General features: G+C 38.4%; 1 protein-coding gene across 5 annotated transcripts; it reads left to right on the forward strand.

Moving 5' to 3' along the window:
• The first annotated feature begins 350 nt into the window (after positions 1 to 350).
• kiaa0319 (KIAA0319 ortholog) lies at positions 351 to 26644 on the forward strand. Of its 5 annotated transcripts, none has more exons than XM_022674139.2 (22): positions 351 to 548; positions 1491 to 1542; positions 2892 to 2971; positions 4643 to 5367; positions 6378 to 6543; positions 8420 to 8518; positions 8605 to 8702; positions 8801 to 8888; positions 10084 to 10179; positions 11894 to 12026; positions 15895 to 16123; positions 16351 to 16474; positions 17802 to 17931; positions 19950 to 20098; positions 20213 to 20364; positions 21635 to 21773; positions 22881 to 23040; positions 23151 to 23287; positions 23399 to 23521; positions 24434 to 24515; positions 25750 to 25841; positions 25940 to 26644. In XM_022674139.2, the coding sequence occupies exons 3-22, from the start codon at positions 2914 to 2916 to the stop codon at positions 26110 to 26112; spliced, it is 3153 nt and encodes a 1050-aa protein (XP_022529860.2). In that variant the 5' UTR covers positions 351 to 548; positions 1491 to 1542; positions 2892 to 2913; the 3' UTR covers positions 26113 to 26644. The 5 variants fall into 5 exon arrangements, 4 of the variants coding, with proteins under 4 accessions (XP_022529860.2, XP_049336368.1, XP_022529861.2 ...); XM_049480411.1 differs by having other exon boundaries at positions 25750 to 25849; positions 25940 to 26104; XR_007439546.1 differs by lacking the exon at positions 24434 to 24515 and having other exon boundaries at positions 25940 to 26080.
• Positions 26645 to 27474: the final 830 nt, after the last annotated feature.

Raw genomic sequence — 27474 nt, forward strand, 5'->3', positions numbered from 1 at the left:
TAATAATAATAATAATAATAATAATAATAATAATAGAATGTTAGTTAAAAATGAGTGTTGCTGTTATTTTATTGATGTTGCTATAATAATATATAATACAATTACTGTCAATGTCAATAGTTTTTTATTATTTTATAATAATAATAATAATAATAATAATAAATTATTTCACAATAAATTATAATTCATATTATTATTATTATTATTAGTAGTAGTAGTAGTAACATTATATTATGTTTATAATTTAATGAACACATTTATTGTTTTTATGCGTAAGAGCACGTGAGCTGCCTCTACCGTCGCGTTTGTGAGCGCGCGCCGTGTTTCTCCGCCTCTGTGCTCCGCCCCCCCTCTCTCTCTCTCTCTCTCTCTCTCTCTCTCTCTCTCTCTCTCTCTCTCTTTTTCTTTCTCTCTCTCTCTCTGCAGGGACCAGCGCTCCACACCCACCCCTCCATCCTCCATCCTTCATCCGCCTACGTCTGAACAGACCTCACACCCTACAGCCCACCATCGAGCCCCAGCCCCGGCGGACGGACGCGGCGGTGACGGTAAGCTGCGGCTCGGCAGTTGGGGGTAGTGGGTTAAGTGGGTGTTCTGGGGGGTTATAGAGGGAGTAATGTCTGCTGATGCGGTTTGACACACACACGCAGGCCTGTAGATCTGCACAGCCTCTGTCAGAGAGCCTACAGGAGAGGCTGAACTTCACTGTGTTTACTTTTCCATATTAAAACAGGGGCTGTGTGATCTCCAGCTTTATTAGTTCCTCATAATAAACCACCTCATTATGATCCATCACCCTGAACTAATGCTGTAGTTACCTGTTACAGAGCACAGATAAACCAGCTGCAATCATACACTTTAACCTAAAACACCTCCTTAAACAAAAGTAACAATAATAGTGGATACTTAAAGATATAATGATATTTCTCTTAATGTAAGCACTTAATTATAACAATATAGTATCAAATTATCACCTTGTAGCTATTTAACTACATTAAGATTTTTTGTACATAATTTTTTGACAGAAAATCATTGTCTAAAATTAATAAAGGAAACATTGGCCAAATATGTCAATTTTTTATGTAGGTTTTTGTTAAAAAAATTTCACTGCTGCACAAATGAAATAGCCAAAATTAATTTTTGTCATACAAAGCCATTAGCTATTTCACTATAATTAAAAAATATTTATTGAACATAGAACATTTTAACATCCCCGCAGACATTCCAACAAAGCACAATATTGTTCTGTATAAATTATTCAGTCTTTTTAGTTATTCATCAGACACATAAAGTGCTTTTATTGCCATTTTCATCTGAATAATTGTGTTTGCCGAATATTTGTTGCATCCCTATAATGTAGTGATGAATGAATCAATAGAAATAGAATTAAAATCCTTATTGCGTTATCTTACAATATGGTGTATGTGACTCATTTACTGTTTCATGACTCATTAGTATTGATTGTTATCTGTTTGTGTGTTTACGAGCAGATGATTCAGATGATTAGCTCTTCCTCATGAGCTCAGCGCTGTCAGGGTGACGGTAAGATGGCATATCTTAGTCAATATAGCCCATTCCCACCACGTAAAATAATCTGCATTTTTTTTCATTTCAGAAAGTGTGAAGGATCTCACGATAACAAGAAAGCATCTCAGAATGAAGATAAAATTATCTAAAAATAATGAGAACACATACTGATGACTCAATGGGCCCTAATTTTTTGGGTTCTATAGTGCACCATTCAATTCTGGATTGCGCAGCTGGATTTATTGTATCAGGTGTCTTTGGTATTGTGAGGGTAAAAAATATGTCTTGCGACATGCAAATGGCATGTACTAATTATCTTAATTAATCATGGGTGGGTTGTTGTGCATAGTGTGAAATAAACCAATCAGTGTGCCAGTTAGGGCTGCAACTAATGCTTATTTTGCTAGTCGACTAATCTGATGATTATTTTTGGATTAGTCGATTAGTCAGCAATCTCTAAAAACAATAGAAACAGCTAAACATGAGATGTGTAGAGTACTGATATGTAGTGATTAAATATGTAATCTGTTGTGTTTGGGCACTTTTGGAGACATAGACTATGTTGAGTGTAATCTGTGTGAGTGAGACATTTACCCATCTCCCATTGCGTTTTTGTTCCCAGCACTTTGTGTAATGTGGTACTGTTAAAAATAAAAAAAAATTAGTCGACAATGAAATTTGTAGTCGACAAATTTAAATAATCGACATTGTCGATTATATTGACTAATCGTTGCAGCCCTATTGCCAGCTGTCATTCCCTTTAAGACGCAGGTGCGCTCTGACTTGTATCGTGCGTGTTGTAGCGTGTTTGTATCTTAACAGTGCAGTGCTGTGTGTGTCTCAGCAGAGAATATGACCTGCTCATTTAAGGGCTAATTTATTCTATATTCTGTTTATTGTTGAATTAAAAGTTGGATGTAACTTACACATACTGGGCACAGAAATTTACACACCTCACTTCCAGACAACCTCGCCCATCAGTTTAGATTTATTCCTAACCTTCGACGAAATTTTAACAGCATGGGAGCAAGGCGTGAAAATAGACTGTTAAAAGGGTTTAAGGTAGCAAAGAGCATTACGACACGCCTTGCACAGGGTGTACGATAGGGCCAAATACACCTGTAAAGTGAAGTTTAAAATCAAGAACTAATATTTTAATAATTTACCTAATAATGAAAAGAAACTATTCATTTTTATTAGTGGTGGGTATGAGTCTGTTTTTATGAGTAGCCGCTCAGTGTTTGGTGAAATAGGTTTGCAGTATAAAGCACCTCTTATGTTCTCAGCCTGTCCGAGTGCTTGTAAAATGTGTTTGTAGTGGTCTGTATTAAACCAGACTGCACTGTTCTCTTTGCCCTTTTTAGAAAGTGGCACATTGAAAAGCTGATGACCATGAACTTCATGCCCCTTTTGTCGCTCTCCCTGGTCCTGCAAAGCGCAAAAGGTAAGGCTGTGTATTGGCAGAAAATACATACGATACAGTACATATTACCATACAGAATTTTAGGTATTTGTCAAAGTATAAAAATACGTTGTCTTATGCATATGTCAGGGTTTAAGCACAATACAAACTGAACCAATGTCTGCTACCAATTTTCACATACTTTAATGTACATCAATATTTACTTACACTCCTAACTTGCGTATTTGTCTTTTGTACTTGTTTTCATATTTGTATAATAGCATCTGATGTCAAAATATATGATATATTTTTTTTAATATATGTTCTTATGAGACTGATATGAGCAATATTATTGTAGATAGAGGGACAATACCAAAATTATGACTTTCAATACGATACCTGCCTAAATACCTCAATACCAATACTGAAACAATATCAGGGGAAAACCTAAAACAACAGAAATAAATGGAATTGAACATGGAACTAAAAATGATTTGTATTTTAATAATAATAAAAGAAAAGTAACAGAAGATGTTCTAGAACATAACAGTTTTTTATTGATCATTTGTCTGTGAACTGTGAGCTGTCTGGAAGGTGAGTCTCTCCTAAATAGAAAATCATCAGTCATCAGCCCCACGCGTGCTCTTGTTCGGAATCAAAGTTTTAAAAATACATTGTTCAGTATTTTGATTCACATTCAAAAACTGTGAGACATTCAAACTTTAAAATCCGATGATATTTTGTGAATTGTTTGGATATTTTAACTTACACAATGGATAGTATAGAGTCGACTCATTGAGTGAATCGGTTCCTGAATCAAGAGCCAATTCAAATCAATGATTTAAAACTTTGTTTTCAAGCCCATGCATTGACAGCATGCTCTGACTTTGTGTATACACAGCCGCAAGGAAACTCAGACACTGAATTATACTTCATAATGCATGCCTGTGACTGAAAAATTTGAAATTAGGCAGTAAAAGGGTCACAGAAAGTTACTTTGAAATAGACTTTTAAGAAGGTTTTTGTTGAGGCATTCTTAAGTTACTAAGGTGAGAAGACAACAAAGTGCAATTTTTGGCACCTTATGCTGATTGGGTTAAACTAGTATACTGTGCAACACTAGTTGTAGAAGTTCCTAATAGTGTGCAACAATAATCCATCACCTTCAGCTTGAATATTTGGAACAGATTTTGCTGTAGGGATACACCCACAAATTTTAAATCAAGAATAGGTCTGTCTGGTAATGAGGCTGATCTTGGTATAACATTTGTGTTTTGCAAACTCTTAAGGAGTCTTAACTCTTAAAGACTGACAGAAACCTGGGTGTGTGTGATTTCATTGAGTTTAGTTCTTGCACTTTTTGTCAACATAATCAGTGTTACCACACTCCCGCACACTACCACACACTTCCACACTAAACAGTCCGTTAAAAGCAGAGCACCACAATTAGAAACACATTCATTAATGTAGTGAATAAAGTAGAGAAGTGTGTAGATTGGAACCAAGCTATTGATTTCTCTAGAGAAGAAGTTGCATCGACAACTGCTTTACAAGCAAGCATCCCAGAATGCTTTGTCAAGGCATCAAGCGGCATAACAACACCTTAAGTACTGTTTGTTAGGAACTCCAGAAGCCCTTAATTAAGGAATAGGAATGAGTCTAACTTGTAATGCTATTATCTTTAATTACCTTTATCTTTTTTTTGTGATGTAGATGTAGTAGCAGGGCAGTGCTGGCAAGGGGCTACATACTCTGAGACGGTGGTGTCTCCCGAGCTGAGGAGCAGCAGCATCCTGCGGGTCCCAGAAGTGCTCTCTCTGACCCAGTGTGCAGCGGCCTGCTGTGATCTTCCAGGCTGTGACCTGGCCTGGTTCTTTGAGAGACGTTGCTATGTTCTCAGTTGCCAGCATAAAGAGAACTGCCAGCCAAAAAAGCGTCCCGGCACAGACTCCCTGTTGGCTTTTCTGCAGCGCGGTCCTCCTCAGACACTGGTACTACAGTCCCTGGTACGAGGCGAGCCATACCCCAGCCACTGGCGTCCGCTGCCCAGACACAGAGGCCCGGAGGACCCTTTAAAGGACTTGGCTTTGTTAGGGGGCATTCCAGATTTGGATAACTCTCCAGTGGACTACCCTGACAGCTACAGAACTTCGGAGGATGGGGGAAGAGGAGATGACCTCAGCGAGGAGAAAACCAGCTCAAAGGTAGAGCACAGAGAAAGCCCTGGACTGCCTGATTGGCCTGCGCTTCAAGAAAGTGATGGGTTTAATGTTTCTGAGACAGAGGGAGGTAGACGAAAACCCTCACAGCCGGATGCTGCCGAGGGCAGCCGAGTTGCACCCAGCTCACCTTCAACAGTGACGGATGGAAGGACAACATCTAACAGTCCACCACTGCCTTCACTGAGGCCTTCAGAATCCCCTCTGCCCACCATACTGGTAAGATTTCCGTTCTTAATTATTTTACAGACGCATAGGATTATAATTTTTTTAATTGTATTGTATATAATGTATCGTATTGTATTTTAGACATTTTAATAGTTAAGAACAAGAGTGTCACCATGTTGTTAATCTAAACAGATTTCTTTCCTGAAACTTGTTTGGGTGAATTAAGCACTTCCATTAATTTACAGTAAACTTGGAAAAACTAAAATTTCCAATAAAGAAATCTGTGTAGATTAATATTCAGAGCTCGTTTGACTTTAAAAGAAAGTATTTTTTAGGAATGTTAATTGTATTGTTATGGTTAGGAGTATACACACACAAAAACATCTTAAAATAAATGATAAATTACTCACTAGATGAATTGACCAATCAGAAAATGTTTGGTTAGATTAAATGTTTTTTGACTATGAACTTCCAGGATTTCTACTTATGCTGGTGTTAAATAAGCTTGTGTACACTCTCCATTAACAAAAATCGTAACAACCCAGCATCTCTTTACATTCATCATTGTGTAAAGCTGTGTCTGTGTGGTGTAGAAAATGTGAAACCATGGCTCTAGATATGTGAATTAACAAAAGATTATTAATTTTTGTTCATTATTATGAGTATTTTCCTCAGGTTGACAACTTTTATTGAATAGCCCACTATCGTTCCCCCCCAGTATTCTGAAATACAGTGTTAATAGCTCATGCTCCCAACAGGCTTACAATGGTAATGATAGCACTGAGGCACTGAGACCTTTAAAGGTGCACAGATAGTCTATTAAAAAAGACAGTTTATACACACACAATACCTGCAGGTAGTTCTTCAGGTGCCACTATCATAAAATTAAATCAAGACAAGTCGACTCATGAACACAACAGCGAATAGGTTAGAATAGGTTAGGAAACAGATTGCAAAATTAATTTCAATAATAATAAATTTCCTCAGAATTTCTTTGCATTGTCAACGCTATGCCCCGAGTCCAGTGACAGTGAGGATTTAATGGTCTGCCTATGTTTCAGGAGGATGAAGACCAGTTTAACATCTCCTTCACAAGCATGGAACCAACAGCCATACTGCAGCTTTTTAGCACAGATCCATCCATGTTAGGGAGTCTCCCAGTCAGCAGCTCTCTTCCCTCTCAGCCTGATATGGACACCACACCTCAGGCCACATCTTCACAGCCAGGTATATCCCTTCACAAAAAAAAGGATATTACATATCTGCTTTCTACACCTAGAATAAGACTGAAAGGATCATTCTGATATCACAGAAGGCTTATAGATGCAAATGTTGTGTGCTGTGAGTGTCCTGACTAATCATGAATATTTGTTTGTGGGTGTTTGAATAAACCAAGACACTCAGAGGTGCTTTTTCTATACAATATACTGTATGCACAAACCCTCACTGCTCCCACTGCTCCTCCACTGTATCCCTGTGTGTGCTTACTGGTCTGTGTATGTGTGTGTTCACTGCATTGATGGGTTAAGAGCAGAGGCTAAATTCCATCTGTGTCCAGAACAGGTGTGGTATAAATAGTATGGTCTTCTTCTACTTATCATCCTAAAGGGGTTGTTTTGAATTCAGATCCATTTATTAGGAAGGCAGGAGATCAGCAGTTCTAGAAATACTCAAATTTGCCTGTCTGATACCAATGATTATGTAACCAATGTCATCAAAATCACCCCATTCTAAAGTTGGGTGGGAACATTACTTAAAGCTAGTATTTTATTAAACAATTATTGCAAAAAACAATGTTTTTGAAATTTTAAAATAAAGTCCTAATAGGCGAGTCAGTTTACTCAATTTTGCAACACAGACAGTTATTTCAAGTCATGCAAAACCAGCCTTCCATCTGTTTCAATGGGGAAAGCAAAATGCTGCTAAACCTTGGGTCAGATAACCATTGCAGAAACATGTTTTAAATAACTGATAAAAAACAAATCAGATAAAAACCTCAAGAACAGTCTGTAGTGTTTGACTCAATAATGCACAGAAAAAATATTTTTTGGCCTGGGAAGGCTGCTGCACTTGCACACATCTCCTTACACACGAATGAGGTGGGCTTCCCCAGTAGCATGCTAACCCTCCTCTGCTATATGCACAACCAGCAAACTGATTGGCTCTTTTACTCTCATTAAGTCTGTGCCAATGATATAATTGTAATAGTCTAATAATGTAAATACACTTTTTAATGTGGAGTGAACTTTTAATAATTAAGAACATGCAAACATCGCAATTATGTAATATTGGAAAATGTTTAAATATCCTAAATAAATAAGTAAAGCAGGGTACTGAGTGGTGCAGCGGTCTAAAGCGCTGCCACTATAAGTGGGAGGTTGCAGGTTTGAACCGCCAGCTTTTTCATCAAGCTCAGAGGGAGCAAAATTGGCCCTGCTCCGTCCGGGTGGGTAGATGGCGCTCCCTCCCCACATCACTTAAAGGTGATGTCCGCAGCACAGGGCGTCTGTGAGCTGATGTATCGGGGCCGAGTCGCTGTGCTTTCCTCTGAGTGCGCTGTGATGCTACTCTGCAATGCTGTGTCAGAAGCAGCTCGAAACGAGGCGGTGGCTGACTTTACATGTATCAGAGGAAGCAAGTGTTAGTCTTCACCCTCCTGGTGTTGGGACATTACTAGTGATAGGGGAATCCTAATGAGTGGGTTGGGTAATTGGCTGTGCAAAATTGGGGAGAAAATGGGAAAAACTAGAAATAAAAGGAAAATAAGTAAGTAAAGCAAATAAAATGTCAGCATGAGATAAAAATAGAATTGAATAAAAGTTGAGATGCTGGCCTATTTAAATTATTAATGTGCTCTCCTCATTAAATAAACACAATGGGCAAAACTGTGGCCAGCTAAATGACTTAGGTCATGATGGTTTATTGCTCGACAAGTTGATAATGTAATTATCGTGACAGGCTTATGCGAAGCTGCTGGTTGCGTATCTGCATGATTTAATTTACTGCACTGTACGAATGAGTTGACCTACCTGTGTTCCCAATAAAGTGCTTAGTGAGGGTAGATAGCTCATTTATAAATACATACAGTCTTTATATCTTTCAGCACAAACCCTGGATGTGTTTATCAGAAGCACTGGTGAAGTGACGCTACCCGAGAATACAATAGAACTAACTGCCTCAGTCAGTCCAGAGACTGAAACAGGTAATGTTTTTTCTCTCTTATTTAATCAGGAATCACTTATATATCCTTATGTACATAAGACTCATGCTGTTCATGTTTAATCCCAGAGATCCCTTACACATACGAATGGAGTTTGGTCAGCTCTCCCAGTGAACAGCAGGCAGAGATGGAGGGAAAACACAACAGGACTGTGAAAATATCTGATGTTAGTTCACACTTCACGTCTGCATGCAGCATTTCAGTTGTACTTGGTGGGAATGTTTGGGCATTTGACCTTAGAGAACCTCTCTATATCTTTTATAGCTGTCTGCAGGCGTATATGTTGTCAGAGTAAGTGTGAAAGGGAAGGAGGCCTATGGGGAAAGTGTTGGAAACTTCACAGTGTACCCAGGTAAACTACCTGTCTGCTAGATATATCTGGAAAATAATTAAGAGACTTATTCACTTCAGTTTCTGAATCAGATTATCTGATTTTGCCATTTATAGGTATATGTTTGAATAAAATGAACATTGTTGTTTTATTCTATAAACTACAGACAACATTTCTCCCAAATTTCAAATATAAATATTGTCATTTAGAGCATTTATTTACAGAAAATGAGAAATAAAAAAAAATAAATAAAAAAAAGATGCAGAGCTTTCAGACCTCAAATAATGCAAATAAAACAAGTTCATACCGTTTTTAAGAGTTCAGAAATCAATAATTGGTAGAATAACCCTGGATTACATGCATCTGGGCATGTTTTCCTCCACCAGTCTTACACACTGCTTTTGGATAACTTAATGCCACTCCTGGTGCAAAAATACAAGCAGTTCATTTTGGTTTGATGGATTGTGATCATCCATTTTCCTCTTGATTAGATTCCAGAGGTTTTCAATTTGGTAAAATCAAAGAAACATGTAATTTTTAAGTGGTCTTCTTATTTATTTCCAGAGCTGTATATACACTGAAAAATAAAATGGCAAAATAGTTTCACCCAGAAGGAAGTGTCAGATTGCAGTGCTATTTGCGAGGAAGATAAAAGTTACCAAGGGCAATAAATGATTACAAAGTCTGATATGGGCAATATCTATTGAGCTGCACATGCAAAAGTGTGCATATAGTTGTAGATGTTCCTAATGGTGTCCTGCAATAATCCACACCATGTAGCTTAAATATTCACACTGTTTCTGCAGATTGTGCGGCTGGCCATGGCATAGTATACGTCTCTTCAAGGCAAACTTTTGAGATAACAGCAGTATGTGGACGTGCATTGTCTTGTTGGAACAGCACACCAGAGTGTGCATTTAGAAAAGGTATAGGGCCATTGGTTGCAGGACTTCATTAATGTACAAGTTCAATTCCAATGAAGTTGAGAAGTTGTTTAAAACATGAATAAAAAAATGATTTAATGGTTTGCAAATCCTTTTCAACCTATATTACATTTAATACACTGACAGTCTGGCACGACTACCCACACAACTTCTGTCACAAACTGACTAATTACTTCTGGGTGTGAATAATTTTTTGATTTTAATAAGTGTATAAAGATCTGATATTTATTTGTTCCTGCTTACACACGTAACTGTCTTCCTTCATTCTACAGAAGAGAGGCGGAATATTCCCCCCAAATCAGTTGCTCTGCCTAAACACCAGGATGTGTCTCTCTCAGATGGATCCATCATCTTCATTAATGGGAGTCGTATGTTTCTTTTGCTTCTTGTTGTTCAAATCTCACTGTTTTTGAAACTGAAACCTTAAATGCCTTAAAAATGCCTTAAAATGTCTTAAATTATAATATTAAGGTCTTAAATTGTCGTACATATACTGTACATTTGCTGCAGGTATTATTTTTTTAAACAGTGCGTTTAATGTTGGTGGGAAGCACATAATAAAAAAAATTATCGCCGAGTTACAGAGGAGAGAACCAAGGTTAGCGCAGAGATGGCTAACGTTACCAGGGAAGAGAACTAAGGCTAGCGGAGTTAACATTAGTGGCGAGATAGCTAACATACTAACATTAGCGGCGAGTTAGCTAACCTTACCAGTGAGAGAACTAAGGTTAATATAGAGCTAGCTAACATTAGCCGCAAGATAGCTAACATTACCGGGGAGAGAACTAAGGTTAACATAGAGCTAGCTAACATTGGCCATGAGCTAGCTAACGTTACCAGGGAGAGAACTAAGGTTAATATAGAGCTAGCTAACATTAGCCGCAAGCTAGTTAACATTAATGAAGAGGTAACTAAAGTTAAAATAAAGCTAGCTAACATTAGCTGAGAGCTAGCTAACATTCCTGGGGAGAACTAAGGTTAGCGCAGAGATGGCTAACGTTACCAGGGAAGAGAACTAAGGCTAGCGGAGTTAACATTAGTGGCGAGATAGCTAACATACTAACATTAGCGGCGAGTTAGCTAACCTTACCAGTGAGAGAACTAAGGTTAATATAGAGCTAGCTAACATTAGCCGCAAGATAGCTAACATTACCGGGGAGAGAACTAAGGTTAACATAGAGCTAGCTCACATTACCAGCGAGCTAGTTAACATTTATGAAGAGGTAACTAATGTTAAAATAAAGCTAGCTAACATTAGCTGAGAGCTAGCTAACGTTCGGGGGGAGAGAACTTAGGTTAGCACAGAGCTAGCTAATGTTACAAAGTTAACTAGGTTACCGAGGAGAGAACTAGGGTTAGCAGAGAGCTAGATAACATTAACGGGGAGAGAACTAAGGTTAACATAGAGCTAGCTAGCATTAGCCGCAAGCTAGTTAACATTAATGAAGAGGTAACTAATGTTAAAATAAAGCTAGCTAACATTAGCTGAGAGCTAGCTAACATTCCCAGGGAGAGAACTAAGGTTAGCGCAGAGATGGCTAACGTTACCAGGGAAGAGAACCAAGGTTAGCGGAGTTAACATTAGTGCTGAGATAGCTAACATACTAACATTAGCGGCGAGTTAGCTAGGTTACCGAGGAGAGAACTGGGGTTAGCGGAGAGCTAGCTAACATTTTCTGCATCACAATTAAACAAAATTAAAAAAAATTAATTGATAAATGGGAAACGTTAAGTTTTAATTTTCAATACAATAAATTATTTTCTACTAAAGAAATTTGACTACATTTTTGTGTCTTAAATTATATTTATTGAGGTCTAAAAAAGCATTAAACTTGACTTTTAAAATGGAGCAAGAACTCTGTATTAAGGCTGGATTATCTTTATTTTTCTAGCATTTTTATAAAATAAAAATGTAATGAAAATGTATAAACTAATATATGACTGTTTTTAATATATTTGCTGAACTGAAATCAGATCAGATCACAGAATCAGAAAAGTAGATTAATTAGGCAGAAATGTATGTGATTCTGAGTCGCTGTGTTTAGTAACTGGTGTTTTCTTACTGTTTTTTCCGGCTTCCAGAGAGCTCAGATGATACAGGTGTAGTGGGTTACCTGTGGGAGCAGGTAGATGGACCTCTGTGGAAAAGTGAAGCCCCTATGGATATGCCTGTACTCCGCCTGCAGAACATCACTGCTGGAGAATACACCTTCAGGTAGGAACAAAGAGCTCCTGTTTACACCAACACACACAAGAGATTAATCTGTACCATAAATGGTTATTCCTGTGGAAAGGGAATTCCTCAAGGACATTTGCTTTGTCTCTTCCTTATTATGCCCCCATGCTCCAAGATTTATTATACAGTAACTGTGTGGAAAACGGTTAAAACCATTAAGGAGTCAGGAATCAAATTGGAAACCCCAACAGTTCCAGTAAGGTTAGCTCTATTGACAGTTACAGCTGTCACTTATACATGGTGTAATTCAGCAAAGCATTATTGAGGTGAATTTGATACTAAAATAGCTACGTGTCTAGAACAGAACTGCTGAAATACATTATTGATTAGAGTAGCACTGCTGAGGTAAATGCATGACTAAAATTGCACTTCTGAAAAATTAATGATTAGCTAAAATATCACTGCTGAGACCCTTCAAATGTATGGTATAAAAAATATATATTTAAACATTTATTTCTAATTTTCTCTCTTTTTTCTTTCAACAATTCGCTAGTATCGCTAGTAATGACCCCAACACAAGGAGGCTGAAGACTAGCACATGCCTCCCCCGATGTAAATCAGACTCCGCCTCTTTTTAAACTACCCCTAATGTAGCATTGCCGAGAAGCGTTACAGCACGCTCAAAAAAAAAAAAAACACAGTTACCCACCGTTGGTATATCAGCTAACAGAAGCCTGTGCTGACCAATATCACCTTTGGAGTGATGTGGGGAGACAGTGCCATCTACCCACCCAGAAAGAACAAGGCCAATTGTGGTCTCTCAGACTCCGGCTGCTGATGGCAAGCAGAATCTTTCAGGATTCGAACCAACGGTCCTCAGACCACTTGGAGCCCCCAAAACAAAATACATTTACACGCTGTATAATGCGTTAAGTAAAAACCTGTTGAGAGATTTTTTTATGGCTTTTATTAAAAAATATCTAAAGTGCAGAAGCCTATTGATACACATTGTATTTTTATTTGGAATTTGGGAGAAATTTCTGTAGTTTATTGTTTATTTTACTCAAACATATACCAATAAATAGCTGAATCAGAGAAACTGATTCAAAAACTGATTTTTTTTGAAGACATACAGTTTTGCTTTAGTGTAGGGGAGTGTGTCACATCTTGGCAACGACTGGAAATAGGTATAATGGCAGGTTGTACAATTTCACCGCTAGCGTTTACGATGGCAATGGAGGTGATTATTAGGGCTTCTAAGTGGGTCGTAGGCGGGGAGAGGCTGCATGATGGCACCCGGCTCCCACCAGTTAGGGCGTTTATGGACGATATGACAACATTAACGACCACGGTGCCATGTACCCGGCGACTGCTAGGGAAGTTAAATGATAATCTTAGGCTGGCTAGGATGAAAGTTAAACCGAGCAAGTCTAGGAGTGTATCAATCGTTAAAGGGAAATTGATACAAGAAAGGTTTATGATGGAGGGAGGAGTCATACCATCTATATTGGAAAAGCCAGTTAAGAGTTTAGGTAGGTGGTATACTGCAGCACTGAATGATAAAGAGCAGGTGGAAGGGTTGAGGACAGAAATGGTGGAGGCCATTAATAGAATTGATAAGTCTTTTCTGCCAGGTAAATTAAAATTGTGGTGTCTGCAGTTTGGTTTGTTGCCTCGTCTAAGGTGGCCACTTACAGTTTATGATATTCCGATTTCTGAGGTTGAGAGGTTAGAAAGGGTTATGAGCAAGGCTATAAGGACATGGTTGGGGGTGCCGCGTTGCCTTAGTAGTGTGGCGTGGTGTGGGAGAGGGGTGCTGGAACTGCCGTTGACGAGCTTGGTTGAGGAGTTCAAATGTGCTAAGGTAGGACGTGAAATGCAGTTGTTAGGGTCAAAAGACGGGCTGGTTAAAGCAACAGCACCAGTGACTAGGTCTGGGAGAAAGTGGAATGCTCGAGAAGCTACTCAAGCCGCAAGGAGGGCACTGGAGCACAGGGATGTTGTGGGGCAGGTGCAAAATGGGAGGGCAGGATTAGGTTTAGGTGATTCTTGGAAAGCATTCGGCAAGGCCACATCACCTGAGAAAAGGCGTATGGTTACAGGGTTTATTCGTGAGCAGGAGGAGGAAGCAAGGAGGGCAAAAGCAGCAGGGCAGAGAAAACAGGGGCAGTGGATGAGATGGGAAAGTGTAGAGAAGCGGAAAATCACCTGGCGAGAGTTATGGGGATTGGATACAGGCCGTATAAAGTTTCTTTTGGGAGCTACATATGATGTTCTGCCAACGCCACAAAACCTTGCTCAGTGGGTGGGTGAGGATCCAAGTTGTAAGCTATGTGCAGGAAGTGGCACGCTGAAGCACATTTTGTCGGCATGTAAGGTGAGTCTATCCCAGGGGCGCTACACATGGAGGCATAATCAGGTACTTAGATCTCTTGCAGGTGCACTTGATAAGAAACGGTTAGAAGTTAATAACATGCCCGTTGTAGGTTGCAGTAGGGTAATCACGTTTGTGCGTGAGGGGCAGCATAGTGGAGAAACAGCACAGTGCTTGAAAACTGCTGGTAAGTGGGCCAATGCACGAGATTGGAAGTTACTAGTGGATGTAGGTAGTAAACTGCAGATCCCAGAGTGCATTCTGGTTACAACCTTGAGGCCGGATGTAGTGTTGTACTCTGAAAGTAAGCGGATAGTGTATTTTATAGAGCTGACTGTTCCGTTTGAAGACGAGGTAGATGGAGCTTATGAAAGGAAAAGGCTGAAGTATACAGACTTGGTGGCTGAGGTGAGAGAGCGTGGGTGGCAAGCGTATATTAGACCGGTAGAGGTAGGTACTAGAGGCTTTGTTGCGAAGTCTGCCACAAGACTGCTGTCTGGATTCGGAATTAGAGGTTGTGTGCTAAGGACTGTAGTGAAGGAGTTGTCAGATGTAGCTGAAAGATCTAGTCAGTGGTTGTGGTTCAGAAGGGCTGAGGCTGTGTGGGGAAGGGAGTGAGTTTGTGCTTCTACAGCAAGCTTGGAGGGGGGTGGGTCTGGGACGCCAGACTTCACTGTTGAGCCTTCTGGAGGTGTCGTGGGCCTAATTCAGCGAAACACTGACGAAGGAAGGTGCCTGCCTGATGACCCCTGAGAAGAGCTTGCACTGAAGTTTGTGTTAGAGTTTGGATGAAGGGGATTGGTGTGGTCCTGCTCTTGTAATAATTTGTCTCATGAGTTTTTGTAGACGTCTGAGTACTTGGCAGTTGAGGCACGGACCATGAACATAGTTCGCTATGCTTCTGGATTCTTGTCGAGCCAGTATCGGATGGTAGTGGTTGCTGTGTTCTGCTCACGCAACTTATAATGTGACTTATTGTGTGTGATTGTGCTTAGGTAAGTGTGTTGTTGCCATAGTTAAAGGAAGTGAGCTTAGATTAAGGAGGGATTCTGTGTGTTCATAGGTTATTTTTTGGTAGGTCTGTTACTTGGCAATTGAGGCAATGGACCATGAACATAGTGTTAGGCTGTGCTTCTGGATTCTTGTCGAGCCAGTATCAGATTGTGGTGGTTTTGCTATTGTTGTTAATTGAGTGAGTAGTAGATCCTGGCTGAGCCCTATGCATAACCCCAGCTGTTAGGTGCAGGATTTGTCAATTTCCTGTATTATATTACTTACCACAGCTGTATAATTGGTTTAGAGTAGAATAGTAAAAATGAAAAACAATAACATAGACTGTTAAGGATTAACATATTAATCAGGCCACTCTGCATTTCATGCTAACTTTCCTGCACACTCCACTGTCTCAAACCTGTTTAAACAGCAGCTTTACTCCCTGGTAAATGTTTCTCCCTCTGAGGCTGTTTAATTTGGACTGGCCTGATTAGCTCTCAGGCCCTCAGTGTTCTGTCCTGGTTTGTCGTCCTGATTCAGGCTGACGGTGACTGATCCTGAAGGGCTGACGGACTCCAGCACTGCCACACTGACAGTCAGCAGTCCAAAAGACAACCCTCCGGTGGCCAGAGCAGGCAGTGACCAGGTCATCACTCTGCCCCTGAATCACCTCACTCTGTGGGCCAATCAGAGCACAGATGACCTTGCCATCACTGGCTACCTGTGGAGCCTTCAGTCCAGCAGCTCAGCTAAAGCAGCAACCATGCGGGTAACAAAAATAATACTAAAAAAATACTATTAAATTATATTTATAAAGACAAATGAAAGTGTTATCCAGGATTGAGAGTATTTATTTATTTTTATATTTATACATACAACACTGTGGTTGCAGACTCTTTTTCAGGAAAGTCCCTTTATAGTAATAATTATGGTGTATTTTTTTACTTTTTTTGCTGTACTATACATTCCTATGTATTGTCTTTTGGTGTTTATTAGGGAATAAGATCTCTGGCTCTGCAGCTGTCTGAACTTCAGGAGGGTCAGTACACTTTCCTGCTCACCGTCACTGACTCCAGTAGCCAGCAGGACTCGGACACTGTTGTAGTCACTGTGCTTCCTGGTACGTATATACTGATGTGTATTAAAGGACCATTATGGATTATGTTTTCTGTAGTAACTCAACATAAAATGATCAGCATGTATCATTAGATATTAAGGAAACATGTTGAGTTTAGGCAGTGGCAGCTTTTGTCCGCAGAGCTTCAGCCAGTATGTTTATATTCAAACTGTGTGGTGCATCATGGAAATCTGTGTGGGCTATCGCCATTCCCCCAGTCCCATTTCCACATTCAGGGCTGCCAGATATAGAACACAACAGCACATAAACAGTGTAATGTGGCCATGGAAAGCTAATTTTCTGCTAAATAGGTAATCAGTAAGGTTCACTACCTATAGCTAGGTAATTTACCAAAAATCCAGTCCGACCGGCCTGAGCCTATGCAAGTTTTGTCCGAGCCCGACCGACTCAATTTAAACCTCACATTTTTTTAGTAAATAGAGTGTTAAAACTGAGCATTTAAAAAAATTCTGGCTGTTTAAATGAGCGAAATCTGTTCAGAATGATGTTAATTAACATTGCAACACTGAAGAAGCATAGACCTATTATTAAGAAAAATATTTATCAAGATTAGGTAAACACAGCGCTGCAAATTAAGTGCGTAATGCGGACAAGTGGAGGAGCTCACATGTGCGCAGTGCTTACTGCTCAGTTCCAGAGCTGCGTAATAATAACATTCCAACTTGTGCAACTTTTTTTTTAAACACAGTTTTTGTTACTTATATTAGCTATATTATGATTATCATGCCACAGCTTTATAAAAATATAAAAATAGCATTCAGGCAGTTGAAGCAGAGAATCTAAGCTCTACTACAGAGTAAGACTCATCGTTGCTTGCCACTGTCTGTCAATCTGGCAACCCAAGTGAGCTTTGCTTCTGGGCAGGAGCGGATGGGGTAGAAAACTCCATTTAGTGTTTGGAAATTGGTCTCCTGTAGCTATGTCACACACTTGCTTGCATTTATTACTGAATGGGCCTTAAATGATTTTGTCTAAAAATGATATTTGTGTTGAAGTAACAAAAAAACATGGCTAAATCTGTTGTTAAAGTGCGTACTCGCCTTCCACAGTACAGCAAGTTTCTCCAGTTTAAATCCAAGCATAACCGACTTATGATACCATAGTTTGAAGGTAGAGGGAACCTTCTAAAAAAATAGAGAGAGATAAATAATTGCATGCTAGGCATTGTAGTAAGAAAACATTAGAAAAACTAGGTAAAATCTTGAATTCTTCTTAAGCCGGGAAGACCAAATTGTTCTGAATACAGAATTCTAAAATACTAATTGCTAGTTTTATGCCAGAATACTATATTGTACCATATGTTTTACAGAGAACAGAGCTCCAGTAGCTGTAGCAGGACCAGACAGACAGCTGCTCCTTCCAACCAGCAGCGTCATGCTAAACGGCACTGACAGCTCTGATGACCAGGCCATCACAAACTACCAGTGGGAAATTCTCAGGTACCAGACCACCAGGGACATACTGACATATCTGACTAATCTCAAAATGAGATGTGTTTAAGTAAATTTCTGGCATGTTGCTATTTTGGCAATGGAAAAGGAGGGTGCGCCACTGACAACTGCCTAGACAACTGTCAGAAGTTCATTGCTATCTTGGCAACACAGGCACACTGCACATGCACCCCCACTCATTAATCATACGTAAGGATGCGCAGCAGTGTGCATTCCCAGGTTTTACATCAACAATAACCAGAATACTAAATGAAATAACATTGTTGTCGTAAATGACTGCTTGTGTACCTTTACACCATAAATGCACAAGTGATTGGTTTATTCCATGTTACACCCAAAAAGCACCCATGATTAATTAGGAGAATTAGTACACGAATTTTGTGTGTTTTGAGCTGTGCACGTCATACTTTTCCTGTTGTTCCGATAGTAAAGACACACTGACACGCCCTAAATCAAGCTACACGCTCTGTGGTTAACAGCTCGCCAGTAGATCTCTAAAATAGGACCCATTGACTCTTAACAGATTCTTCTAAACAGGTCCATGATTAGACACTAAGGCAGAGTTCCAGGCACTGGGAGAGTAATTCTTCCAAATCTTATTTTTAAAGGCTGTATTTCTAAATGCTTTACATTACATTTATTCAGCATTTTCAGTTAAATCCTTCCAACGTATATCCATGTATCAACCATTCCTCCATTTCGGCCCTGTAATCTAAAATATACTGTTCGTATATACTGTAACATATTTGGCCACAATTGTAACATTATCATGGTGTTGTTGTTATCATTGTGTAAGGTGCATTGTAATTGTTTTGTTTTTTTTGTGCAAAAAAGTAACATTTACAAAAAACTGCTTCAAACTAAGTGTTTTTGAAATTGAAGTGAAACAGTATAACAGGAAAATAAACCATTATTTTCCTTTAGATATTAACTTTAAAAACAATATCAGCTATACAAACTGATCATTTTAAAGGGTTACTCTTTAGCTACGTTCACATTACCAGGGTAAATCAGATTTGAATCACGTTCACATGTGGTCCTAAATCGGATATGTATCTTATTCATGGACATGCGACATGAATATGAACAGTCAAATAAGAATTGATATGTCTCTTTGCTTTTACGCTGCGCTATGTGCTTCTCTCTCGTACCCACACATTAGCTGTGCAGCTATAGCAAAAAACAGCAAAAGCAAACCGCCTGGTCTTTTTTCACCTTCTCGACCTGAGCATGCACTTCAGACCAGCTGTTTATTCTCCACTCGAGCAAAAGATGCTCCACATATGAGCTGCTAATGCATCCATTACACATTTTCCTTTATAAAGCTATAAGTCGTCTATCAAATATGATGTTTTTTTTCTTGTTGGTGAAGAAGGCAGCGTTTATCAATGTGCGCATGTGAAGCGTTTCAGGGACAGATTCATTCAAATTACACACAGATACAGATCACTTACATTTGTGAATGTGAACCATCAAGATAGACAAATCCGATCTGAGCAAAAAATCGGATTTAAGCAATGTGGCTTGTTATGTGAACGTAGCCTTTGACCTCTTACAGTCCAAGATATCTTAAGGTTATGAAAAAAATATGTTAAAAAAAATAAACATAAAAAAAAATTGTTTTAAAAATCGATTACAAACTGTGCTGTAGTTATACAATGCTGTAAAATAAAAGTCAAAACTTGAATGTGAAATCTTGAACTGGCATCTTCTTAAACATGGTGGCACAACTTGGCCACACTCCAAGTAAAATCTACACAAAAAAAGATTTTATGTTTTTTTAATTCTTACATCTCAAATTGAGAATACAGATACAGAAAGTACAGATTTTAGTTCTCCATTCTCAGATCACATCAATATATTTACCTCCTCAGAGGACTAAGTTCAGTTCTAGAGAGTTAAAAATTTAATAGTTCATGTAGCAGCATTGTTAAGATTGTGTATTACTGCTGTAGTACTGAAGCAGTTTTCAGTGTCTGATGTTCCTCTCGTGTCTGATTGTGAAGTGGTCCTCCTGGCTCTAAGATAAAAGATGCTGACAAGGCTGTTGCCATGGTGACGGGGCTCCGGGCTGGGAGTCACAAGATTAAGCTGACTGTTCAGGACCAGCAGGGGGAGGCAGACAGCGCTGTGATCACTGTTACAGTCACAGAGGGTGAGTGTGTACATCTTCATAATCCACAGCTAAACACACTGCTAACTGCAGAGGGCTGTGTGTAAATAAAATACTAATTTGACACTTCGCTTTGCTCGTTCTCCTGTCCTGCAGCTAAAAGCCTGCCTCTGATTGCTCACGCCAGTGGCAGCCACACACTCACCTTACCCAACAACTCGCTAGTGCTGAGGGGCTCTGCATCGAACTGCGGCTCCGTCAACGTGTCCTATCTGTGGGTCAGAGATGAGCAGAGTCCAGCTGCAGGGGTGAGTAGACAATACTAATCTTTAAAGATGCACCAAAACAACCAGCACTGACTCAATGATTTAAACAGTTAAATCATTATTAAATGAATAAATAGCCTAAAAGTGTATTTTTGTTCTGATTTTCAAAGAAAAAGTTATTACAAAACGACAATTGAAAAACATTATTACTTTCTCAGCAGACAATCCGACAAGGCACATTACATTTACCTCAGCAGTGCAATTCAAATCATAAAGGTAACTCTGAAGTGCTTTTATAATCATAAATGTACTTTAGAAAATCAAAGTTAAAATGCTAATTTGAACAAATCCAATGAAAAAACAAGTATCTCCAAAACAACAAGAGCGATAAAATCTTTTTAAAGGATAACTCCGGTGTAAAATAGTTTTTTGCTGTAGTAAAACATGATAAGTTTGTAATAAGTTTGTCCAAACACCCTTCAGCCCTGACATTTAAAATGAGGCATTAATAACTTAAAAAGTGCACAAGAAGCTTATTAAAACCCACTGTTTACATCCTATAACATGAGCTTTAGCTCCGTGCACCACCATTACTGAACTAAATATACAATGACACATATATATAAATATATATGTATATATATATATATATATATATATATATATACATAGCTGCGATGGATTGGCGGCCTGTCCAGGGTGTATCCTGCCTTCCGCCCGATGCCTGCTGGGATAGGCTCCAGCCCCCCCCCGCGACCCTTCACGGATAAAGCGGTTGACAATGAGATGAGATGAGATGAGATATATACATAGACTCCTCATAGTGTACCAGGAGGTCAGGTCATGAGGCCTATAGTATTCTTCACTTTCCGCTGCAAACTGGTTCAAAATTGTGCCGGTTTCACGTTGGTGGGAAAGTGCTAACATTATCATGGCTTTGTTTTTTGTTTTTGTGTTTTATTGTGTGAAGAGCATTGCAATTATGTATTGTGCAAAATAATCTAATGTCAGAAACCCTGATTCAAACATAAGCATTTGACATTAAAGTAAAAGACAAAACATATCTATGAGAAAAATTTGAGAACTGATGTCAGAAAGCCATTAAATTACCTATGTAGACATTGACGGTAAAAACAGTATAAACATCTTTAAAACAATACCAGCTATACAAACTGATATATACAAAATACTAATGTTATAGGAAACAGTACAACATGACTTAATAAATAAATGAGTCATAAAACACCTTCAGGACTGGAGTCTTCCTCTCCTGACATTTCTTCCTACATTTCTCTCTGTTTTCTGGAAACAGGATGTTCTTTATGGATCAGATCATGAGGCCTTCCTCTACCTGGCCAACCTGGTTGAGGGCACTTACCTGTTCCGACTGCGGGTTGCTGATTCTCAGGGCCGCTCCAGCTCCGCAACAGCCACTGTGGAAGTGCGTCCTGGTAGGGTTTTTCTTTCTTTGCATGTCTTTGACAAAATGCATACAAAAGTTTTATTTTAGCCGTATGTCATCCTGACAAAAATGAGTTATACTATACGATAGAGTTGGTTGGTCCTCACAAGCTGCACGAAGAGAATCTCATTGGCTAATTTCTATTTTTAAATCACTTTCTGGCTATTTGCCAGCTTATATCTTTAATCTCATTTAATAACAGTAATTATCAGACTCGCTCCAGTGGCTGGATCACCGGTCAGGTACCAAGAGTTTTTAGTGAACTGGGAAAATCTGCTTTTAGCTACAGTGCACCAGCGAGCTGGAATTCACTACAGGAAATGTTGAAGCTCAAGCTCACTGGGATCACTGAATCATTAAAACAGAATCATGAAACAGCCTGTAACTGTTTTAAATGAATTTATTTTTACTAGTTTATCTTTTCTTATGATTTATTTATTTTTTTATTTATTATTCCTTTTATTTTGTATTGTAATGTTTTATGTTTTGATTCTTATGTTCTTAGTTCATTATTATTCTTTTTATAATTTCTTACCATTCTTATAATTTTACTTTACTTTTACCTTTTTATTTATTTTATATTTTATCAATTCTTTACTTTTTGTGTGTTAATTTGTTTTTTATATGGTCTTGTAGAATTTTCTATTTTACATAAATTTTATATATATATATATATATATATATATATATATATATATATATATATATATATATATATTAGTATTTCTTTTATTTATTATTTTTTCTATATTTTTCCTTATTATTTCTAATTTATTTTTAAATGTTTTCAATCCCTTTGATGCTGTAAATGTTTGGCAACATTGTAAAATTTTCCCGAGGTAAAGGTTGATTCATTAAGTTGTTAAAAAATGTTTTAGAAGTTTCACTGCACAGTTTCACTAGAAATGTGATAAATTAGTATATTCAGTCCTTCAGTGTTTTACAGTAACATGAACCAGTGGCATTTGGAGTGATGTGAAATGTGTAGGAGTGTGTGATGAGAAGAGACAAATGCAGCAGTGTGTCCTAGATTTGTGTAATATCTTATATTCTATGTGCTCTTTGTGTGTGTGTGTGTGTGTGTGTGTGTGTGCAGACCTGCGTGAGCGGGAGGAGGTGGAGTTAGAGCTGCAGGTGGCCGTAGCTCAGGTCAGTCAGCAGCAGAAGGACACGGTGGTGAGGCAGCTGGCTGCTCTGCTGCATGTGATGGACACTGACATCGCTCTGAAAGGTCTGCATGGCCAGTCTGATATCAGGTAGAGTGAACAAATCCTGATATTTAAATAATTATTTCATTATTTGGTTAGTAATTTCTGTTAAACTAATGTGGGAATCTATGTGTGGGTGTGGGTGTGTGTGTGAACAGCACAGTGTTCAGATTCTCGGTTCAGGGTCCTGACGGGACGATTCCTGGCCCAAAACTGGCTCGTATTTTGCGGTTTCAGTTACTGAAGGAGAAAACGGACTTCCTGCTCTTTAAGGTCCTCAGAGTGGACACAGTCAGTGAGTGGCAGGGCTTTTATTATATCTTTAATATAATACCATGGTAAAGACACATGCTAAATCATAAACACATTTTTCCCTTTCGTCTGCTGTGGTGTCGAATCCTTCCAGTGTGTTTGCTGCTGTGTTCTGGGCGTGGTCAGTGTGACCCCGTCTCGAGAAGCTGTTCGTGTGATCCACTGTGGATGGAGAACCCCTTTCGCCGCTTCCTCGATGACAACGAGAGCAACTGTGGTGAGTTGCTCTTCTAGGAATCCAAGTAATACTAGTTAACCTCAAGATTAACTACCAAAAATCTGTTATTTATGCTCATAAAAACCCACCTGCTGGGTATTTATGATGAAAAAAGACCAGTTGCACAAAACTTAAGTGATCTGCTTTGATACTAAATTACAAATGTCCTTTTTCCTTCAATTATTCCTTCGATTATTGATATTGGGTCATGGTCTTGTTGCATCACCCAATATTACCTGAAGTAATCTGTGCTAATGGGAGCGAGCCAGGTTAAAATACAATTAATTATCCACAATTTCATTAAAAAGGTGCAGTAAACGTGTTCAGTTTTTTCATTCCGGAATTTGCTGTTACTCTTAATAATTAACAATAAATGTAAAATATACTATGCTGTGCGGAGGTTTTACGCACTTAAGCAAAATTAAAAACTTTAGTACAAAAATTAAAAATTATAGTACAATGTTTACCATTTTGAAGAAAGTTGTTAAGATCTTGAGCTAGTCTTGAAGAACAAATTTAGTTCCAGGTTTCTTCTGGATGCCTCCAGTCAGCCCAAGGATGTGGTTAATTCCATAACTAGCTCACCTGTTGTTGATATGATGCTAACTATAAATAATACAAGACTGCCACGAGGCGAGCCTTTAAAAAGTTTTTTTATAAACTCAGTAATGGAAAAAACACTTTTCATATTAATTTTAGATATTAATTTACTTAATTTACTTAACTAGTATTAATGTTCATTTGAATAATTAACAATACCTGTCCAGATAAGACAGGTTTTTATTTTAAAACAGAATCACAGCTAAGTCAGTTGCTTGTATTTAAACAAAAAAAATGTGCTCATAGTTTTAAAGACACTGTATATTAAAAAATAATTCAGAAAATAAGCATTGTGACCTCTTTATCCCACAGACTGGAGTGTACTGTATGTCACAATCTGCTGTCTAGTGGTGGTCATTTTTCTTGTGTCTACAAGCTGGGCCTGGTGTAAAAGGTAATACTGACACAAACATGGACATGGCAAGTGTATTGTTATCAACTGAAAGTTCTTACATAAAACTTGAATAGCACTGCTGAGGTAAATTCATGATTAAAATGGCACTGCTTGGGTAAAGGTGTGACAAGACAACACTGCTGAAGTAAATTCATGATTAAAATAGCACTGCTGAGGTAATCATATTGTGCTTTGTTGGTTTGTCTGCTGGCATATTAAATGTTAATTGTAGTAATATTTTTTTTAGACAAGCAAGACAAAAATACATTTTGAAATAAAAAAGTGGCAAAAGGAATAAATGCCTGCAAAAAACTGTGGAAAACACTGGACAGCAGAATGGATCAGCTATTTAACTTTTTAATCCAACAATCATATACAGTGGCAGTCAGAAGTTTGGACACACCTTCTCATTCAGTTTTCTTACATTATGAAATAATGCTGAAATTATCCGGACTATGCAGGAACACATAAGGAACCATGTAATAAATTAAAAAGTGTTAAACAAACCAAAATACTAAAATAACTACGATTAACTTATCCTGTGCAACAGAAGTTACTCTTGAGGAAGTCCTGATGAGAGCCAGTTTCATCACTATGTGATTTGTGACTTGCAGCCTTACTTGAGGATACTTTTTTTAAAGTTCTTAACATTTTTGGGATTGACTGACCTTCATTCCTTAAACTCATTTTTTTCTTTACTTATTTGAGTAGTTCTTGCCATAATATGGATTAGAATATTACTTAAATAGAGCTATTTACTGTATACAAATCAGCTCTCTCTTTACAGCTTTACAACTAATGCTCTCAAACACATTAAGAGGCAAGGAATTCAAGTTAACTCTTGATGAGTTCAGCACAGCTGTTAACTGAAAGCCATTCCAGGTGACTCAACCTCATAAAACTAACTGAGAAAATACAGCCAAAATGCACAATGCAAAACTGTCATCTAAGCAAGAGATGCCTAGTTTGAATAATATAATAATAATATATAAAATATAAAACATATTCTGTTTAGTTTAACATCTTTTTTTACACGTTTACTTAATAATTGCAGAGATTTTTTTCTTTATAGTTTGAATAAGTATTAATCTACAATGCAAAACTTGGTACTGGTGTCCAAACTTTTTACTGGTAATGTACAAAGTAATAAATTGAAGTTCATAAAAGAAGAACGCAAACTGTTTTATCACTAGTGTATTTTGAGTTTCACACCTGTGTTTTTCCCCCCATGTAGAGGGAGACGCACAAAAGTAAGGAAAAAAACGAAGTACACAATACTGGACAACATGGATGAACAGGAGAGAATGGAACTGCGGCCAAAATACAGTGAGTCTGTGAGGTTCTTTACAATTATTTACAAAGCTTTCAATAAATAAATTAAAATGGAATAGGGAGAAATGACATTTCCTTTTTTTGTCTTCCAGACATCAAACACAGGAGCACCAAGCACAACTCCAGCCTGATGATGTCCGAGTCAGAGTTTGACAGCGAGCAGGACACTGTGTTCAGTTATGAGAGGACGGACAGAGCCAGGAACCGAGTGAATGGAGCCATTACCAACGGAGATGCCTACAGCCTGCGCCCTGTTGAAGGCTGAGACTCGTTTTCTTGTTTCTCAATAACTATACACTGTTCAGTTAAAGAGTCAGGGCAGGGAATCGAGCGTTTACAGAGACTGGCTGAATGTATCGACTGATCAGAGGTTTTTAAAAGGATTACACAGAATTCTGAATGTAAATAGTTTTGTTTATTATGCACTTCCTACTGTTAGTGGCTGCTATTTTACTCGTGGTTTTATCTTTGCCTATTAATAATCAGAAACAGCTAGTGGGAAAACACCAAAAACTTCATATGAATTCTTTTCAGGTATTTAAACGCATGTTTTGGCTTTTAAAAGCATCCCACTGCTGAGTGACATCTGCTCTTTGACACTAATTGCCCTCAGTTTAAGAAATATGACAATCTGCCATTTGATTAGTAAGTAAACTCCCTCTCCTTCAGTTTTATTTTCTGATTGTACTGAAAGGAAACATCCTTTAATGTTAATGCCAATGCCAATGTTGTGACACCAAATGTTTAAATGAAGCTACATTTACAATTGTTTATCAATTAAAAGTGTGAAAACATTATTAGTAGTTCTTCTCCCTGGACAAACAGTTAGTCACATGTGTCGTTTCTCTTCTTATGGTTGTGTAATAACATCAGCCCTGGCATTCAGTTTTCTTCATTAAATTCTAAAAATAAATAACAAAACGTGGATTAGGGGAGATTTTGTGGTGCATGACTGTCTTGCCGCACCTTAAAGCTGATGTCCGTATGTTTTGAGATTTAGGGCCCTCTCTGGTGAGAATGGGTAATCACACCAAGCATGCGGAAGAATCATTTTAAACTGAGCGGCTGTGATGTGGTCTCCTTTCAGAGCGGATGAATCCGATTCCAGGTTATGTTCAGTCAGAGAGAAAGAGCACGCTCAGTCAGAAACTTCACTTCTTCATTTCTTTGTTTTTACTCTGAGAGAATGAGATACTGAGGTTCCTCTTCTGAAGTCTCCATTGCTCCACCAGGTGCTCACATTCAGTAAAACTGAGCTGGATCCTCTTTTAGAGGCTGTACGTGTGACGTAAGTACGTAAAAACGTGTGACGTGGCCTAAAGAACTCCCAAGAAAAGTGACCCGACCCCCCAGTTTTTAGAATCAATTTTTTTAGGCTTATCAGGGATGGTCATTCCAGCACACTGGTACCATTAAACACAATATTTTAAACCTTCTCCACTCAGAAATGCTGTTTTCTGCTTTCAGTTCAGAAACAAAATAATACAGACTGCCACTTCAAACACAAACCTCTTGACATAAGTCAAGCCTTGTAATTTTCCAGCTTGACTCTGGTCTACAGCTAAAACCTGCTGCCCTGACTGTTCTTTCTAGGATTGAGTGACTTTCTACCTGCAGTTTTTTATAA

This window comes from Astyanax mexicanus, chromosome 6 (genome assembly GCF_023375975.1).
Source record: "Astyanax mexicanus isolate ESR-SI-001 chromosome 6, AstMex3_surface, whole genome shotgun sequence".
NCBI classification, from domain to species: Eukaryota; Metazoa; Chordata; class Actinopteri; order Characiformes; family Acestrorhamphidae; genus Astyanax; species Astyanax mexicanus.

Excerpts from the sequence above, each read along its gene's own strand:
- kiaa0319 (XM_022674139.2), top strand. The coding sequence starts at position 2,914 with ATGACCATGAACTTCATGCCCCTTTTGTCGCTCTCCCTGGTCCTGCAA. Across the intron at positions 2,972-4,642 it reads GGTCCTGCAAAGCGCAAAAG|ATGTAGTAGCAGGGCAGTGC; the intron begins GTAAGGCTGTGT and ends TTTGTGATGTAG. Across the intron at positions 8,703-8,800 it reads GGACTGTGAAAATATCTGAT|CTGTCTGCAGGCGTATATGT; the intron begins GTTAGTTCACAC and ends TATCTTTTATAG.